The following is a 19,391-nucleotide window of genomic DNA, read 5'->3' on the forward strand; positions in this document are numbered from 1 at the left end:
TAAAAAATGAATGAGTAGACAGCAAGCAAAATTTTAATCAATATTTCATTTCCATACCTTCTTGCCTTCCCCACCACTATAATACATCAACTAAAATTATTAATGTCTTGATTATACCATCAGCAAGAATTATGTGCAGTTGTCATATATTTTATGCAACTAAGAATTACTTTGGGAAAACTAGACTTAGATTTCCTAATTGTAACCTTATGTTGTGTCTCTTAGTAAATAAACTGAAAGAATTGTCATTTGTAGTGGTATATGTCCTACATGGCAAAGACATGTGATTAAATGACTAGACTTAAAAAAATGTTTTTTAATAGGAAAATAGACTGTCGTTAACTTGTCAAGAGACTGTAGCAAAAGGGAATAAGTAATAAAGGAGACAAGTGTATATGTGTTTAACGTGGTTAAGCTATTTGAGTTGAGGCAGCAATTAAAATGAGCCACTGTTGTGGACATGCATTTAAATTCTTTTCAGTATAACTTAATTAGGCAGCCATTTTGTGTAAATGCATTCACAAAGCATGGATTTGCAACTTCAGCATTCCTACATAGCCATGGAATTTATAACTTAATCACAGGAAAATGGGGAGAAATTGGGAAATAACATGATGCAATTGGTATATTGTGTATTTTTCTTTTTATTAGTGTGCCGGTCCAACAAAAGCCCTTGGGTCTGTTTGACTTGTTCAAGTGTCCACTGTGGAAGGTAGGTGACATACTTATTACTTCACTGCCCTATTTGCTTTTTAAAATTTGTCTTTAAGCTTTATGTCAGAGTTTTATTGATTTGGATTTAGTACCATTGTTAATCATAATGCATAATTCTCTGTAGGGCTTCCTTCTCCAGTTGAATCCCTTTGTTCTGTGATACAACTGGGGAAAACATCTAGGGGAGAAAAACTCTTCATACTGATACTCAGAAGAATTAGTTTGATGACCAAGACAATCTGTTAGTAATATTAGAGTGGAAAGATGAGCTAAGGGAATTCTTGAAGTACAAGTTTACCCAATGGTTGTTTTTTAAACCTTTTATTAGGGTAAAATTTAAGCACACACAAACATAGAGATGGTATAATTGAACCCCATGTCCCATTCACCCAGCAATTATCAACACGTAGCAATCTTTTTTCACCTATTACCTACCCCATCCCCACCTCTACTGACTTTTGAATCGAATCCCAGGTATGATATCATTCTTCTGGGAAAGAAAAAAAAACCTTAAAATATTTACAGATAAACGAATTCCTTTTGAAAATGATCTCATTTTGGAGTTATTAATTCCTAAGATACATCAAATGTTTCATTGTTCCATTAAAATACTACTTTCTATGGACAACATCTTCTACCTCACCCCACCCCAGTTTAAACCTGAGTATTTCTTCCCAGTTCTTGGCCTCAAAATAATATTATTTAAATAGTAACTCTTCTAGCACAAACTCAAGTAAATATTGTCTGTGGTTTTTTGCCTGGTAGCAGCACATTTATTTCCACCGCTCTTCTAGCTTAGAAAATCTACTTTGAATTTACTTTAGAAGTTAATAGCTTAGCAGTAAGGAACTGAGAAATGATACTGAGTCTCATAGGCTGAAATCTATATTGTATTTATCCAGAATATTTCCCCATTGTTATTTTTAAATCCTCATTGCATGAAGAGAGCGTCTTTCTTTGTTCAGTGAAGTTTTGATTTTTCACATTTTGAGTCCTGGAATTGAGTATTTTTTCCATGTGCACTTAAGAGTACCTTTGGAAAATGTTAACTGCATTTCTTAATTGTGGCTGTTGTGGTTTTGAAATCTCTAGGATTTGGGGAACCTGAAAATACTTTGTACAGATAACTTTTTTTTAAAAAAGAAGAAAAGTAGAAGCACTTAAATTCTGCAGTTGAAGAGACAGATTCCTCTCCTAGATTTTGAGAGGTGAGAATTATAATGCAATAAAATTTATGTAATTCTGTTCTCCAGAAGTCTCGTAGTGCTCTACAACCTAAATCTTGATGGTCATGTGCCAATCAAAAGACCTGGCAAACTCAAAAATTAGAGATTAATGTTCTTAAACAACAAACTAAAATAGGTTTTGGAAAAATAAATGGAAAAATTTCTAGCCTCTGCAGGTGGACTGTTGCCAATTGCAAACAAGCTTAAATTTAGAAATTTGACATAGTTTTGGACAAATGTGATGAAGTAGATTAAACAGAAAATTCAGAATAGCCTGAATTTGGATCTCCATTTTACATAGCTGATTGGTTAATATTCTTTTATCATGTAATCCCAGGTGTTGATTGCCAAATTTATTGATTTTTTGGTAATTTTAGACCGCTTGTCTTTAGGGAAATCGTAAAGTGAATATTCTTCCTACTAGGAAACATAGTTTATCAATAGCATATATGGGTTATAAATTCTGCTGGTCTTCATGACCCCATCCCATTTAAGTTATTTTTCAAATTTTTGTGATTGTTATTAGAAATTTGTGACATATGTAGTGAAATTTTTCCTCTTGTGCTGTAGACCAAAATGTCTAGTTAAAATCCAAAACTAGATGAGGGGAAATATTTAATTTCCTGTTAGTTTATACAAAACTGTTAACCTCTTCGACTAATGTATTTAGGTGTTAGGCAAAGCATTGCTAATCTTAATATCAGTATTCATACTTCTTAGTTTATCTCTGACATGCACCGGAACTATTTAAACATCTAGTACATTTAGAAACTACAGCGTTGTAGTTAAACGAACTATATGGACTATGTAAAGATGATGAGTTCTCAGAAATGTGCAAGTGGTAATATGCTTATTCAGTATTATTACTGTAGCAATGAATTACTGTTGTTTTTCATGGTTTAGTATTATAAATATATACGATAAGAATAGGTGATTAAGATGATTAAGTATTGAACCTATATGATACCTTAGAGTTTACCTTTTATTTTTATTTATTTATTTATTTATTGGACAGAGTCTCACTCTGTCACCCAGGCTGGAGTGGAGTGGGGTGATCTCGGCTCACTGCAACCTCTGCCTCCTGGGTTCAAGTGATTCTCATGCCTCAGCCTCCCAAGTAGTGGGATTACAGGCATGTGCCACCAACCATGGCTAATTTTTGTATTTTTAGTAGAGATGGGGTTTCGCCATGTTGGCCAGGCAAGTTTCAAACTCCTGACCTCAAGTGATCTGCCTGCCTTAGCCTCCTAAAGTGCTGAGATTACAGGCGTGAGCCACCGCACCCGGCCTTACGTTTTATTAAATAGCGTTTCTTGACCTTTACAGTTACATGTTATCTTGAAATATGTGCTAAATGTGCCCACCTTCTAAGCAATTGTTGTTTGGATTCTGAATGAGTAGTAGTTAAGCATAGAAAGAAGAATGCTAATAAAATGATAGCTAACATTCATTTGTTATGAACTATGGATTATGTAATCACCTAACAACCCATGAGACACAAAGTACTATTACGTCCATTTTACAAATGAGAAAACAAGTACAGAGAGGTTAAATAATTCATCCAAGCTCTCATGGCCAGGATGTGATAAAGCCTAATTTTGAACCCAGGCAGTCTAGTTTTTGAGCTTACCTCTTAATCATTATTTGACTCTAAAATTCATTTTAGTACAGTTTTATGAACAGAGGACTCAGGTGTATGCAAAAGTGTAAAGTACAGGGAAAAAATGGAGAAAGGACATGATCACATTCTGAGTTGAGGTTAATAGTGCCTTGAATGTGCCCAGTTTTCCTGGGTAGAGGGGCTAGGTTTGAATTTGATCCTTCCCAGTTACCGTAACTCTCCTACTTTCTCCAAGGTAAGTGTTGTTCCTGGTGCAGTTAAGGTGCCTCATGATGAAAATGTCATCTAACTCTCTACATCTGTTTATTTTGGTACCATTTAACCAACATTTGTTTTAGCTGAGTTTTCAAGTAGGCCTTGCCTTCCACACATTGGCTGCTTTCTAGGAACTGGGAAATGTTGCTTCTTAAGGGTCTTCACGTTGGTGGTCAGTGACAGAATTGTGCAGTCTCTAGATGAAGGTGTAGATGAATTTGGGTGTGCACCATGTGCATATGGAGCCTTATTTCAGTTTCATTGTGCCTGCTGTAATATTAAATCTGAGTTGGAATGTGTTACACAATTTTTATGAACATAATCAACTTTTGATTATCTTTGTCCATGTAGAGAAATAGCAGTTTTTGTAAGCTTAAGGTGATTTATGTTTTGTTTGGATTATTTCTAAACAAACATATTTCCATATGAGACGAGCTGATTATTCAGGCATTCAAATAAAAGACTGGAAGCTATATTGGTAAGAGATGGAACATTGTCCTGTTTCTCTGACTCTCACACTTTATGTTAAGCAGCAACTTGAGCAGAGTCTATGGCCCTGTGGGAAGTGGCTGAGTAATTTACTTAACAGAGCTTGTCTTTGATAATAGCCCAAGTTGGGGGTTAGTGGTCTGAGAGAAAAAATATATATATAGTGAAAGCAGCAGCAAAGGAGTTTATAAATAATATCTATGGTATTGAAACCGATTTCCATAGATTATGCCTTTCCTTGCCTGGGCCTACTCTTGTATATAATTAAAAGTTGACTATAGTATTTGGTTGCAAAAAAGGAGCATAGGCAGATGGATCATGAGGTCAGGAGATCAAGACCATCTTGGCTAACACGATGAAACCCCATCTCTATTAAAAATACAAAAAAAAAAATTAGCTGGGTGTGGTGGTGGGTGTCTGTAGTCCCAGCTACTCGGGAGGCTGAGGCAGGAGAATGGTGTGAACCCAGGAGGTGGAGCTTCCAGTGAGCCAAGATCACGCCACTGCACTCCAGCCTGGGTGACAGAGCGAGACTCCGTCTCAAAAAAAAAAAAAAAAGAGCATATTTTAAGTATTCAGTATAATAAATCACTACATGATTGACTGCTGTTACAGGATTTCTTATTTTGATTTGATTAATATTTAATTTTATCATTTCCTACTCCTTTAATTTCCAAAGCAATATTTAAAGTAAATTTTCATTTGGTTTTTGTAAGGTATGTGAATGGCCATGCAAAAAAACATTATGAAGATGCACAAGTACCCTTAACCAACCATAAGAAATCAGAAAAGCAAGAGAAAGCTCAGCACACAGTATGTATGGATTGCAGTAGCTACAGTACATACTGGTAAGTTAACATTTTCTGGAAATGAGATTTCTTACTGTGTGCAAGTGTGCTCTCCTCCCCTCCCTTCCCTTAGTCTCTAAGCCAGTTATTACTGCTGTTAACCTCCTTTTAGAACTATTAGGATTCACGGAGGACTGGAGCCATTGGGAACGCCTATCTGTATTCATTCAGATTTTACTTTGCATTGTTCCTTTCAACTTCTAGGCCTCCTCTTCTCTGCCTCCTCTTCTCTCCCACCTCCTGTTCTTCATCCATCCTAGCTTCAGGGAAATAGATCTATTTCTTTGTTGTTACTATAATTTCTTTTTCTTGTGTTATTTTACATTGAAGAATAATGTGATAACCCATGTTCAAAAGAACCCAACAAACCCATGTTCCTCCTGTGCCCTGTCCAGTTAACATTTTTGTCATATAATCTTAAAAATTTTAACTGCTTTGTTTAAAAAAAAATTGTTCTGACAGTCTCCCTTCTCCCAGTGCAGTTCCACGCTCCTCTTCTACTCCCCCAAAGGTGAATGTCAAGAATTTGGTACGTAGCTTTCCAGGCTGTTTTTTTCTTTTTTTTGAGACGGAGTTTGGCTCTTGCTGCCCAGGCTGGAGTGCAATGGCGCATATCAGCTCACCTCAATCTCTGCCTCCAGGGTTCAAGCAACTCTCCTGCCTCAGCCTCCCAAGTAGCTGGGATTACAAGCATGTGCCACCATGCCCAGCTAATTCTGTATTTTTAGTAGAGACGGAGTTTCACCATGTTGGTCAGGTTGGTCTTGTACTCCTGACCTCGCGTGATCTGCCTGCCTCAGCCTCCCAAAGTACTGGGATTAACAGGCATGAGCCACCGCTCCCGGTGCTATTTTTTTTTTTTTCAGTATTGTTTAAAAAGAGGTTGGCAACAGGTTCTGTTCCCTCTTTGTAATATAATATTCATGTCTATTTCATATAAATGACGAAGTAGGTATCTATTTTTGTGACTACTTAGAACTAGGTTATTTAGGTTGTGAGTGATGCTTAATGATCCATATCCATTTGGTTATGCTCAGAAAGTATATTTTGCAGTTTTAACTTTGGTGTGAAGCAAATTTCTTTCTGTGACTAGTAAATTATGATGAACAATTCTTGTTTTAATCAGTTTTCCCTTAATTCAAAAGGTTGTTGACATTAAAGGAGGGGATATAAGCCATTTAAAGGATCGCTTTGGAGATATTTTTTATTGCCAGACAGCCCTTGAATGTTACATGAAGGCATTACTGGGTAGAGATGGGGATTTAGAGAAGTCCAAATAACAATTTTAATTTACTTTCTACTGAAATGGTGTGAGAATCCTTTCCACATTGTCCTTAGTCGATAATTGTATCATAGGAAGGTGGTGCCCATCAAAAGGAAGAAGAAAGGGTCGGTGGTTTGCCAGGTCTTTTACTTTTTTTTTTTTTTTGAAACAGAGTCTTCTCTGTCGCCCAGGCTGGAGTGCAGTGACCGATCTCGGCTCACTGCAAGCTCCGCCTCCCATGTTCAAGCCATTCTCCTGCCTCAGCCTCCTGAGTAGCTGGGACTACAGGTGCCTGCCACCACTCCCGGCTAATTTTTTTGTATTTTTAGTAGAGACAGGGTTTCACCGTGTTAGCCAGGATGGTCTTGATCTCTGGACCTCGTGGCCCGCCTGCCTCGGCCTCCCAAAGGGTCTTTCACATTTTTACAGGTTCAGCACCATTAAATTTTGGCTATTGAATAGACATCTTAAGGGTTATTCATTCGGATCACTACTGGTTTTAATGATCCTTTGTGTAGAAGGTGTCCAGACCTGGAGAGAGAGAAGCTAGAGGTAGGTGAAGATTTCAGTAAAAATGAAAATCTTCCCAAGATTTTCACACAAAGGTTAGTGCTCAGTTTATTGTTATTTGCTGTTGTGAAACACTCCTACTAAAGTTAAGCATTAGCCAGGCAGTTAAAGCGTTTGCATTCCCCTTTCCCTCAGGTTTTTTTTTCCCCCTTTCCTTCAGGAAACTTACATACTAGAGTGATGTGGCTACGTAATTTGCAGAACTGTGTGTTTCTGTGTGTTTGTATTTCTGCTTTAGACAACAGAAATTAATATAATTCTTGAAATATCTGTCTCACATTGTCATGGGTCACATCATCCTATAGTACCAGATACTGAGAACATTGATTCTTGATTTTCAGTTAGCAATGTGAGTGAATTGTTTAATGGAGGACTTTGGAAATACAATTAAATTGCTGTGTGCTATAACAAGTTTGCCATTGTTTCTTGCTGTTGGTAAGATCCTGAGGAAACTAACTCTTAAAGAAAATTTTAAGAATTATCTTAATGGAGTGGAATTATATTCAAGGCCCTTTAAAAATGTAGATTATATATTTTAATATCTTTATACATTGCATTTTAGGGGCATATTTTATTAACTAGAAATGGGAGTTGAATTGGTTTTATTTCGCTGTAGTCTGCTAAAGTATATGTCATTTCATGGTGGAATTGGAATTAAGTGGAAAATCTTGAACCTTGGGGAGTATACACTATGATGGAGTCTTCTTGGCCGATTGCCAGGCTTTTGTGTGAAGTTGTACAGAGCTGCAAGTGTGTGGACACCCAGAGCTGCTGAATTCAGGAAGGGAGCTGCAGCTGGTCACATTATCGGCTCACTTGTGGGTTTTAGAATAAAATGCTAGGGAATCATCCTGTAGCATTACACGGATGGCCTAAAAGGAATCTGTGATAGTTGTAAATTGATGAAGATGTAGTTTAAATTAGCATTCCTCCCACACCTCACTGTGATGAAGAAACAAACAGATTTCCTATTTCTGTGTGGAGTGCCCGTTAGTAATTTTACTTCAATTTATTAATTTTCCTTGTACACTAATTTCTTGTGGTTAGACTGAATGATTGATTTCAGAGGTAAAACATTGGTGCATTAGGTTTAACATGTTTGATTATAAATATCTTGACTAAAGTCAAAGCCTTTTTTGCAGTATGCTCTGTGCCCTAGAGAAGTTATAACATGCTGAGGCTTGCAGTTCTTCTTACCCTGCTTTCCCCTTGCCAGTAGTCCCTGCCCTGTCCTATGTTTGCAATCCTTTATGAAGTTATCACTGAACTCTTCTCTTTCCCCAGCTCCAGTTGTAGGTGAATGTAATCTTTCCTGAACTCACAGCTCTTAGAATACTTATAATTTCCTGCTGCATGTTAGTTATTTGTAAATGTCCTTGGAGACTGCAGATACCATATCTCAGATCTTTGTATTCTTCCATAGTGTGCAGTGTCTGGTGCAGAGTAGGCGACATACGTTTGAAAGACTGAATTTTGTTAACTGTCTTTCAGAAACGGGGAAGGTTACATCAAATCTATAATACTGTGTCCCCTGATCATCTTGAAGGACTAAAGAGCCACATAACATTTTTCCTGCAGACAACTTAAATCATGATATAGGTGAACTACTTCATTTCCCTCCCAAGATGGACACCCTTGTAGAGCAGTGCCCCTCCACCTTGATGTAAACAGGGGCCCAGAGAGGAAGCATGCATTAACCAGGCAGAACAATATAAATCAGGTTACTGTTCATTAAGAGAGAAAGCAGTGTGAAAAGGAATGATTCTGATTTGACACAAACCCACTTCTTAAGGAGATAAGCAGATTAACTTGAAAATGAAAAGTAAATTAAGATTTCAATAAAAATAAAAATCTTCCCAAGATTTCACACAAGAGCTAGTGTTTAGTTTACTGTTTGTTAGGTAATATTTCATTTGCTCCCATCCCAATTTCCCTCCCTTAACCAATACAAATGGAATTGTATGTGGTGTACATTATTGTGATTGAGAAGAAACAAAGATTAAAATTAGGAACTTTGGTTTTTTTATGGAAGTAGACTTTTGTAGTTAATAGATTTAAAATACTGAACCAATAATTTTTGACATCTGACATAGTCTTGTCGACTTCGATATCCTTATCAATAATAGCTGAATTTTTGAGAATGAAGAATTATGAAAGGAATATTAAAAGCATATTCCTTCAGGGCAGGTAATGTTTTAAAGCATCCTTTCAAATGAAGAAATATTGTGAAATGTGAATCAGTTGTCTAGAAAAGAGGCCTGAATTTCAGATTTTAAACACTTGTAATAAATGGCAATTTTAATTAAAATGAACATAAAGCTTTATTTGTGAGTTTAAATAGATAATGAATCATTTCCTGCAGCAGTTGTGATTACAAATTTTAAAAAAGGAAAATATTTTGTTGACTGTTCTTATAAACAATTTGGACGCAAATTTTCAATGTAAAAAATTAGACAACAGGGAGAGTTTTATTTATTTAAAAACAATATTTTGAAGTTTAAGAAGAAACTTTCTAATAGAGATAATCTTAAAACATAAAAGGCTCTTCCTTAAGATATGCTGGTACTTATCTGCTTTTAACAAAGTATATGGGTTTGCTCTGCAGGTATTCTTCTAATTTTCCATAATTGGCTTATTTGATGGCAATACATCAGAGTTTAGTAAGAGAATTTAAAAATACTCTTGCTTCCTAAACAAATTCTTTTAGATTTTAACCTGTCTCAGTTTGAAATAGGTGAAATCACTAGAATCTCAGCTTGCTTTTTTTTTTTTTATTACTGTCATTTATGATAAAACCAGAGGTCAAATTTGCCCGTAAATATCAAAATGTCTTAGAAGTGAATGAAAAGGAGCTTGAAAATTAATGAAGGATCTGTCATGTTTCAGGGAAGTTTGTTGCATAAGAGATTGTATTTATTTATTTTTGGTCTTAGTGTTATGCATGGCTTACTGTATAAAGATAGCTTTGTAGCCAGTAAATTAAAGGACTTGTTTCTTTACTGTTGCATAAAAAATGTTTTATTTGTATGATTATTCCTCCTTGTTTCAGATGAGTGAAGAATGGTTTGCTTTGGGAATATTTTCTTAGTTCTTCAAGGACATGATGTGGAAGTCTTGACTTGAGTAACTTCAATAGCACTAACAACAGGAATTGAAAAAACCAGAATTTTAAAGCTGAGAAAGAGGTTTTTCTCTGTCTTGGGTATGACATATATGTTATTCAGTATGGTAGCAATTGAGCAATTGAATGTGGCTAGTGTGAAGACTTAAGTGTTTTTTATTTTAATTAATATTTAAATAGCCCCATGTGACTACTAGCTACTATTGGACAGTGCAGCCTCAAACTATTAAAATTTAACATTAAGTATATTAATGTTATAAACTTTCAAAACCTTAAGATAGAAATCTAACATAAACTCCAAAAAGAAAATAAGCCAATTTTACTAAATAAAATACTGTAGTTGCAAATAACTATAACTTAAAGCACATCTAACCCAGTAAGCTATCAAAAAGAAAAATTATATAATTACCAAGTAAATTTCACCTGAGTTCTATGAACATACTCATTATTAAAGGAAACCTCAGATTATTGTCCCATTGGAAGCAAAATATACATTTATAAATAGCCATTTCTCATTTTAAAAAAACTAATAACATTGAAATAAACAGAAACTTAAGCTCTTATAGTTTGCCAAAAACCAGAAAGCAAACATCATATACTAAATGATGAAATGCTAAAGCCATTTCCATTATATCAGAAACGAGACTAATACTTCCTGTCATCATTTACATGATTGTCACTATTATTAAGCATTGTTTTGGTAGTTCTAGCCATTGCAGTAAGACAGTAGACAGAAAGTCAAATAATTGGCATAAATATTGGAAACAAAAAGTTATTTCTACTTTGAAATGATACAATAGAATAGCTGGAAAGCCCAGGGGGACTCTAGTAGAAAACAGCAATGAGGATTAAATGTTAGACACTTTGGAAAGCTGATGTGTGAGAAATGTATACAAACTAATAGCTTTCTCTTTATTAGTAGTCATCAGTTGAAAATGGAAATGACCAAGCAAAAATATTCAACAGAATGACAAAACTATTGGTTACACCTAGGAATAAATGTGTTAGAGAAAGGTACAAAGTGAAGGTAATGACCCTGATGAAGAAAACTTGATATTATAATAAGTAGTCCTTTTCTCCCTCAGCTTTTGTCTTCAAAATGTTTACTTGGGACAGATCATGGTTTACATGATGGTCCTCAAACATATTGTGAACAACATTAAAAAAAAAAAACACCTTTTACTCAATAAATAACATTTTTTGAGAAGCTGCCATGTGCTGGGGACCTAGTTTTTAGTGCAGTGGTCTCCAAAATAATATACTGGCAGTATGGGAAGAGAGTTTAGAACACTATGCCTTTTTATTTGGGAGGAGAAAAAAAACCTTTGTCAAATATTTAACACCTGCTGCCAGAGGTCTGTAGATTTGATGATTGCGTGCCATGAGTTACACATAGTCTCCTAAATCAGTGTCACCTGTGGTGTCCTCGCTCTGTTTACTTTGAGTATTTTGCATTCTATATCTGCTTAGTTATATGGATTTATTCCTTCCATATAACATGTTTAGCCAAATGGACACATGTTTTAAAAGGTTTTAAATTCTGCAAGATATGACGATGATGTAAACACAAGAAAAGGGCAAATGGACACATTTTCCTACTCTGTGCTCATCAAACATATTATAAGATAAAATTGTTGGTTATCTAATAAAAACCCAGACTAATAAGATCTGATAAGTTGGACAGAATGTTTAAAAATTAACATGAAGATGATAGGAAGTATGAATCTATTATATTCACGGTCATTAATGTCAAACCTTTACCTTATGGTATATTGTACTTTGAGAAATTATGGCCAGGCATGGTGGCTCACACCTATAATCCTAGCACTTTGGGAGGCTGAGACAGGAGGATCCCTTGAGCCCAGGAGTTCGCGACCAGCCTGGGCAACACAGGGAGACACTGTCTTTAAAAAAAAAAAAAGGAAATTAGTTTAGTAATAGTATGAAGATATTGTGAATAGCAAGACATTTAATATAGTTTATTTCATCTCTAGTCATTCTTTAAAAATTATTTTTTGTAATATATAATTTAGATTTACTTGTATATATAATTTATTAATACAAATATATACATATATATAGAATATATATAGAGAGGGTAGTGGATACTCAGTTTTGTGGTTTATTTTTTAACTTGATTAGGAAGGTGATGAAAATAGCTTGAAGGCTTCTTTTGTAACCGAATGCAGGTCCGGATGCTCACTGCTTGTAGAGTCCAGTTAATACGAGTGAGGTCTGGTAGAAAGAAAGAAACTTTATTAAACAAAACTAGTGAAAGGGGAAGTAGCCGGATTTCAATCCAAAGTTATTGTTTTGACTTTAGTAGACTAGTGTTTTATCTTTTAGAATTAGAGGGGGCAAGTAGTGCAGGGCAAAAACAGGAAGGAAACGAGTGTTTCTAAAGTTAGAATTTTTTAAAGGAAGTAAACCTACATTAAATTTTAGGACAACAAAACGATTGAGCCATGCTGTGTGTTTTCATTTTTGGAGAATGGGGGAAGAATGTAAAGATGGAGATGACCGAATGAGGAATATTGTTTTGCCATTAAATAAGGGAATGGTGCGAAATGGAAAATACCGAGGGGTAAGAGAGTTCGTGGTATATGGGATGAAAGCTTAACTCTAAAACTAGAGCAGGTAACACTGAAGTGAAAGGGAAGATTGGGAGGGAAGGGGTAGGAGATAAGAATATCTAAGCAAGGCTGACATTATGGGGACCATCAAATACTATACTTAGTTCAGTTACAGATAGCTATGGAATTGAAAGTTTCTCAGGGAAAAGGGAAAAAGATGTACCAAAGGAAATGACCAAAGTATAGAAAAGAATGTTGTTTGAAATGAAGAGAAAAAAGATGAGTTTTTGAGACTTCATAGAAAGAAAAGTAGCAAGGTTTAGGCAAGGTTAAATACTAGAAATTAGAAATAAATCAAAATCTAAAAAGGCACAGATAAAGTATAAGTGTAATGAGAAAATTGAGCAATTTCATTTTTGTTGTTTATTAGTGTCAACAGAATTTGAAATAACTTTCAAACTCTGATTTTATTCATTGTTTACCTCCTTAATTATATCATAGAATTAAGTAGCTTGTGTTTCTTATGAAAATTTACCTGCTACTTGATGTATCTTTTTTCAGTGCACAGTAGTAAAATCAGTTGTATATATCCTGTCTAACACCAGTATGCATATTATACTATACTGTACATTTAATTAGGAGTTTATTAGCTGTTGGCTTAAATAAGTTTAAAACTACTTTATGATCACATTTGGCTCAATGAATTTGGATTTGAGACTAATCTTTACATAGCCAAGATGATAATGTTACTTGTCTGTCTTAGAAGTAAAGAAAGACACCAATATTCTTCTTACCTTCCTTTTTTATATCCTATTTCCTTATCTAACATCTCTAATATGTACCCTAATACAATTTTCAAGTCTTTTGTTTTTTTAATGTTCAGTGTACTTACTTTTTCTTAAATACTTCTTTCTTTCTATTAAATACAGTCCTTATCTGACAAAAAGTCCACCAGAAGTAGAGCTTATCTTTAGGCCAGGCACGGTAGCTCACAACTGTAATCCCAGCACACTGGGAGGCTAAGGCGGGCGGATGGCTTTGAGCCCAAGAGTTCGAGACTAGCCTGAGCAACATGGCGAAAACCCATCTCTACTAAAAATACAAAAACTAGCTGGGCATGGTGGCACGTGTCTGTAGTCTCAGCTACTCGGGAGGCTGAGGTAGGAGGATGGCTTGAGCCCAGGAGATGGAGGTTGCAGTGAGCCGAGATCACACCATTGTACTCCAGCCTGGGTGACAGAGCCAGACCTTGTCTCCAAAAAAAAAAAAAAAAAAAAAAAAAAAAACAGTAGAGCTCATCTTTTCTTGAAGAGTCATTTAAAATCAGTAAGTAAAAACTTGCTTAGGTGTAAATTTTATAGACTAAAAGTTGGTCATATAATGTAGGTAGTTCCTGACTTCTGTTTATCACATGAAGTCCTATGTATATGAAGATGCTGAGCCTAGACCTCCTCTCCTTGAGGCCAGTCAGGTTATCTGAATCCTGCCTAGGCCTCTCCTGTCGGTTTCTCAGCGCCAGCAGTATATAAAGAAGAAAGGAGAAATCGAGCTTTTTCAAATACTATGGATTTCAGCTACATTTTGGGAAACATGTATTTCTACTTAGAACGTTTAACCGTGTTTTGTAGTATTTATTTCAAAGCATGATATGCATTCCAGGCTTCAGAGGACCAATCTACACGTTTTTGAAACACAACCTATGAGTTATGTACTTTTTTGTACCACTTATTCTGGCATAATCTTCTTGAAGGGAAAATTAAGAAGAGTGGCTAAATTTTTTTCCTGGTGTCAGAGGTATGCATAATTCTGACCAAAAAGTTTCAATACAATTGTAGTGAATCAGGAAAAGATTTTTAGAACTTTTAAATCCATCTGTTTGCCTTTATTTTATTTTATTTTTTGTGAGATGGAGTCTCGCTCTGTCACCCAGGCTGGAATGCAGTGGCCTGATCTCAGCTCACTGCAAGCTCCGCCTCCCGGGTTCACGTCATTCTCCTGCCTCAGCCTCCCGAGTAGCTGGGACTACAGGTGCCCGCAACCACACCCAGCTAATTTTTTTTTTTTTGGTATTTTTAGTAGAGACGGGGCTTCACCGTGTTAGCCAGGATGGTCTCGATCTCCTGACCTCGTGATCTGCCCGCCTCGTACTCCCAAAGTGCTGGGATTATAGATGTGAGCCACCGTGTCTGGCCAATCTGTTTGCCTTTTTAAACACCAATATTAGTGGGACAACTTCCAGTTTGAAAGCTGTGTCTCATCTGAAGACTAAAGCAACCCGGTAACATTTACGTTTTCATTTATTTCCCACTTTTGCTACTTACTTTCTTTTGACCTCTGACCAGAGAGGAAAAAGAAATCAAACCAGGGGAATGTAAGCAGCTAGAGAGGAATGTTGCTGTGAGGCTAGTTACACAGAGGAAGGAAACTAACATTTACTAATCCTCTACCACGTGACAGGCACTCTCACCTTAGAAGTTTTGACCTGTGGAAGCAGCTGTTTTCCTTAAAGAATAGTGGTAACAACGATCATAGTAATATATACAACTTGTATAATATGAAATTCAAACAGTAGAAAAACAAAGAAAAGTTATATTCTTAAAATAAATGTCCCTCTTAGTGACTGACTATAGGAACACCTAGAATTGGCTCTTGAGAAATAGATAGTTGTAAAAAAAAAATTTTTAAACCAGTGAAAAACAAATCCAGCCAAAATAAAATTGAGTTACGGCCAGGCATAGTGGCTCAGTCTTGGAATCCCAACATTTTGGAAGGCTGAGGTGGAAGGATTGCTTGAGCTCAGGAGTTTGAGACCAGCCAGGGCAACATAGTGAGAACCTGCCACTACAAAAGTAAAAAAAAATAGCCAGGTATGGTCACTCATGCCTGTAGTCACAGCTACTCGGTAGGCTGAGGCAGGAGGATCGCTTGAGTCCAGGAGGTCAAGGCTGCAGTGAGCTGTGATAGCATCGCTGCAGAGCAAGACCCTGTCTCCATAGAGAGAGAGAGAGAGAGAGAGAGAGAGAGAGAGAGAGGCATGTAGTGGCTCATGCCTGTAGGCCCAGCACTTTGGGAAGCAGAGTTAAACAATTAGCCAGGCGTGGTAGCGTGCCTGCAGTCCCAACTACTTGGGAGGCTGAGGTGGGAGGATCACTTGAGCCCGGGAGACGGAGGTTGCAGTGAGCTGAGATGGGGCCACTGCAATCCAGCCTGGGTGACAGAATGAGACCCTGTCTCAAAAAAATAAATAGAGTTACAAAAAACTAAAAAAAAAAAATTTAGAGACAGGGTCTCTGTCACCCAGCTGGAGTGTAGTGACGTGATCACAGCTCACTGCAGCCTCCAACTCCTGAGTTCAAGTGATCTTCCCACCTCAGCCTCCCAAGTAGCTGGGAGGGACTACAGGTGCACACCATCATGCTTGGCTAGTTATTTATTATTTTATTTTTGCTTTTTTTTTTTTTTTTTTTTTGGGACAGAGTCTCACTCTGTCGCCCAGGCTGGAGTGCAGTAGCATGATCTCAGCTCACTGCAGCCTCTGCCTCCTAGGTTCAAGCGATTCTCCTGCCTCAGCTTCCCGAGTAGCTGGGATTACAGGCACACGCTACAACTCCTGGCTAATTTTTGTATTTTTTTAGTAGAGACAGGGTTTCACCATGTTGGTCAGGCTGATCTCGAACTCCTGACCTCAGGTGATCCACCCACCTTGGCCTCCCAAAGTGCTGGGCTTATATAGGCGTGAGCCACCTTGCCGGGGCAATTTTTTATTTTTTAATTTTCATAGAGATGGAGTCTTGCTATGTTGCCCAGGCTGGCCTAAAATTGAATTCTTTTTTCTTCCTTTTTTTGAGACAAGAATCTGACTTTATTGCCCAGTGGAGTGGCATGATCTCTGCTCACTGCAACCTCTGTCTCCCAGGTTCAGGCAATTCTCGTGCCTCAACCCCCTGAGTAGCTGGGATTACAGACACATGCCACCACGCCTGACTATAAAATTGAGTTCTTATAGTTCAATAAAGTTAATTTCTTATCTCTTTATGCTAGTATTATAGAATTTTGGAGCAGGTAGTATCTTCGATTCCCTACATTAGCAGTGCTATATAAAAGAGAAATAATGCAAGTCGCATATGTAATTTAAAATATTTTAGTAGCCATATTAAAAAAGCAAAAAGAAACAGGTGAAATTACTTTTGATTGTATATTTTTTAACCCAGTATATCAGAAATACTGTGTCAACATGTAATCAATGTAAAATTATTAGAGATAGTTTGCACTTTTTATAGGAAATCTTTGAAATCCATTGTGTATTTTACAATTTTAAGTACATCTCAACTCGTGAAATTTTCATAAAAAATATTTGATCTGTATTTAGATTCATAAAAATTGCAGTTAAAAAAGTAGATTCACACTGTTTTAAACATTGTTTTCCAATAAATGGAGTACCAAACAAATAATTTTTCTCCACTATTTGTATCTGTATTGACAAAAATTACTCTTTTAAGAATAATTGATTTGACTCAGAAGAAGTGCAGCACTGTCAAAATATCCATGGAGGTTAATAAGTCCACTAACACTTGTGAAAACTTCTTATTATCAACGTCAAATTCAAAGGGGCATCATATAAATTGAAAATCAACTCTAAGTTTATCCAAATCAACAAAGTGTTTGTTGTATTTTTTTTCATAGGTTTGGCAGCCACTTTACACAGTGCTGTGCTGCTGCATGTTAATTCATGTTGAAAAATGTGTACGATCATTGACTTGTATTATAAAAAGCTTCAATTTTAACGTAAATTCTTGTACCTGTCTAGCTAGGTCATGAATAAGCTTTTTCTCTCCTTGGATCTTCAAATCTAGCTAATTGATATGCATTGTGATATAGGGGTAACAATGTAAATCACACTGAGATTTCTAAAAATCTATTCCTGGTTTACTCTTTGATTGTTGAATATTGGCAAGCATTTCTTTTGTTTCAAGAAAATCTGAATTAGAGTTAACAGAATTGTAAATCTTTGCAAAACTCTTCCTCGACTCAAGCAACCAACATTAGCTAATAATGTGGTCATTAAATTCATTGTCTTCTATTTCTTTTAACAGTTCCATAAACTAGTGATGATTTAGAGCATTTGTGCATATGTATTGAACAATTTTTGGGTCTTTTTGAGATGGAGTCTAGCTCTTTTGCCAGGCTGGAGTGCACTGGAGTGCAGTGGTGCGATCTCAGCTCACTGCAACCTCCACCTCCTGGGTTCAAGCGATTCTCCTGCCTTAGCCTCCTGAGTAGCTGGAACTACAGGCGTGTGCCACCACGCCAAGCTAATTTTTGTATTTTTAGAAGAGATAGGGTTTCACCATGTTGGCCAAAATGGTCTTGATCTCTTTACCTTGTGATCCACCTGGCTTGGCCTCCCAAAGTGCTGGGATTACAGGGATAAGCCACCATGCCCGGCCTGAACAATTTTAATAGCTGCCTCCATGATACGGTCTGCCTTAGGGCACAAATATTTGCATTGAGTTTCACATAGCAGAACAAAGTAATAAGAGAAATAAATCCAACAAATACAGATGTTTGAACACTGTCTTGCTGGAAACTGACTTTTTTATATCTGGCTGACAGTTATAGATGTAGAGAATTCAAAAATATCTACAACATAAGATCAGTTTTTAAATTTAAGGCTGCAAATAGATGAAGACATTTCTCTGTAAATTTGAAGGTCATTTGAGACAGATATACCCATAGTATTAATTGGGCATTATCTCTTCTAAAATTCATCTAAAGCTAAAAATACCTGTAACTTTTCAAATGCTGACTTAATTGATCTTTAATATTGTTAGAAGGGCCTTTTATTCACTAACAGTTGCTTGGTGTCTCAAAGATTTTTCACTTTCCGTAAAATATCTTTTTAACTTTTTTCCTCATAATTTAAAAATATAATTTCCTTAACTGAAATAATTTAATTTTTCATCTCACCATCTTAAAATTGTTTTCTACATTGAACAAGAATCTGAACTAGTCAGGCGCGGTGGCTCACACCTGTAATCCCAGCACTTTGGGAGGCTGAGGTGGGAGGATCGCTTGAGGCCAGGAGTTTGAGACCAGCCTGGGAAACAGGATACTGCAGCTGTATTTTTAAAAAATAAAGAAAAAAAAGAATCCAAGCTGTTTTATAGCTGGCCACTTACAAGCTCAAGTTCTGTAAAATCTTCAGGAATGTTTTTGTTTTACATTTAATTCTGATTTCACTGATTGTGACTAATTTTATCAATTATTTTTTGACTGAAGCCACTTTGTATTGAATTGAAATGCATTTGCTGAAAATGTCTCTTAACTGTTGTTTATTATCTTAAAACTCTTTTTTTACCCAGCAGCTTTTTAACTTTGCTCTGCTGCAGCAAATCACAATTGCCATTCTTTGTGAAATTTGTGACATACCTTGTTGAGTCTTTTTTTGTTTCATTTGATTCTTTCTCAGTAGTATACCTGCATTTGAAAGTAAAAATTTTTCTATTTTTAATTTTTAAGCTAAAAAAATAATTTAATTATAAAATAATTAAAATAAGTATTTTAATTGCCAATTATGATTTACATAGGTCACTGTAACTCATGGTATCTGCATAAAATGTTCAAATAAACAATTACAATGCTACATTGTTTCATAGAAAAATCATAGAAAAATCATTTGAACTGACTCATTCTGTTGATACAAACTAGAT

At 36.1% G+C, this 19,391-nt stretch overlaps 1 protein-coding gene across 5 annotated transcripts in view; it reads left to right on the forward strand.

Annotated features, from left to right (window-relative positions):
- USP3 (ubiquitin specific peptidase 3) overlaps positions 1-19,391 on the forward strand; it is an 81,428-nt gene that overhangs the window by 27,661 nt on the left and 34,376 nt on the right. For 3 of the 5 annotated variants that reach the window (XM_003267085.4, XM_030814523.1, XM_030814524.1), the window contains 2 exons: positions 652-712; positions 5,022-5,153. In XM_003267085.4, the coding sequence (XP_003267133.2) occupies positions 652-712; positions 5,022-5,153 (193 nt within the window). Of the gene's footprint in view, positions 1-651; positions 713-1,806; positions 1,923-5,021; positions 5,154-19,391 lie in introns of all 5 variants that reach the window. The other 2 variants (XM_030814525.1, XM_030814526.1) reach the window with 1 other exon arrangement.

Source organism: Nomascus leucogenys, chromosome 6 (genome assembly GCF_006542625.1).
Source record: "Nomascus leucogenys isolate Asia chromosome 6, Asia_NLE_v1, whole genome shotgun sequence".
Lineage (NCBI taxonomy): Eukaryota > Metazoa > Chordata > Mammalia > Primates > Hylobatidae > Nomascus > Nomascus leucogenys.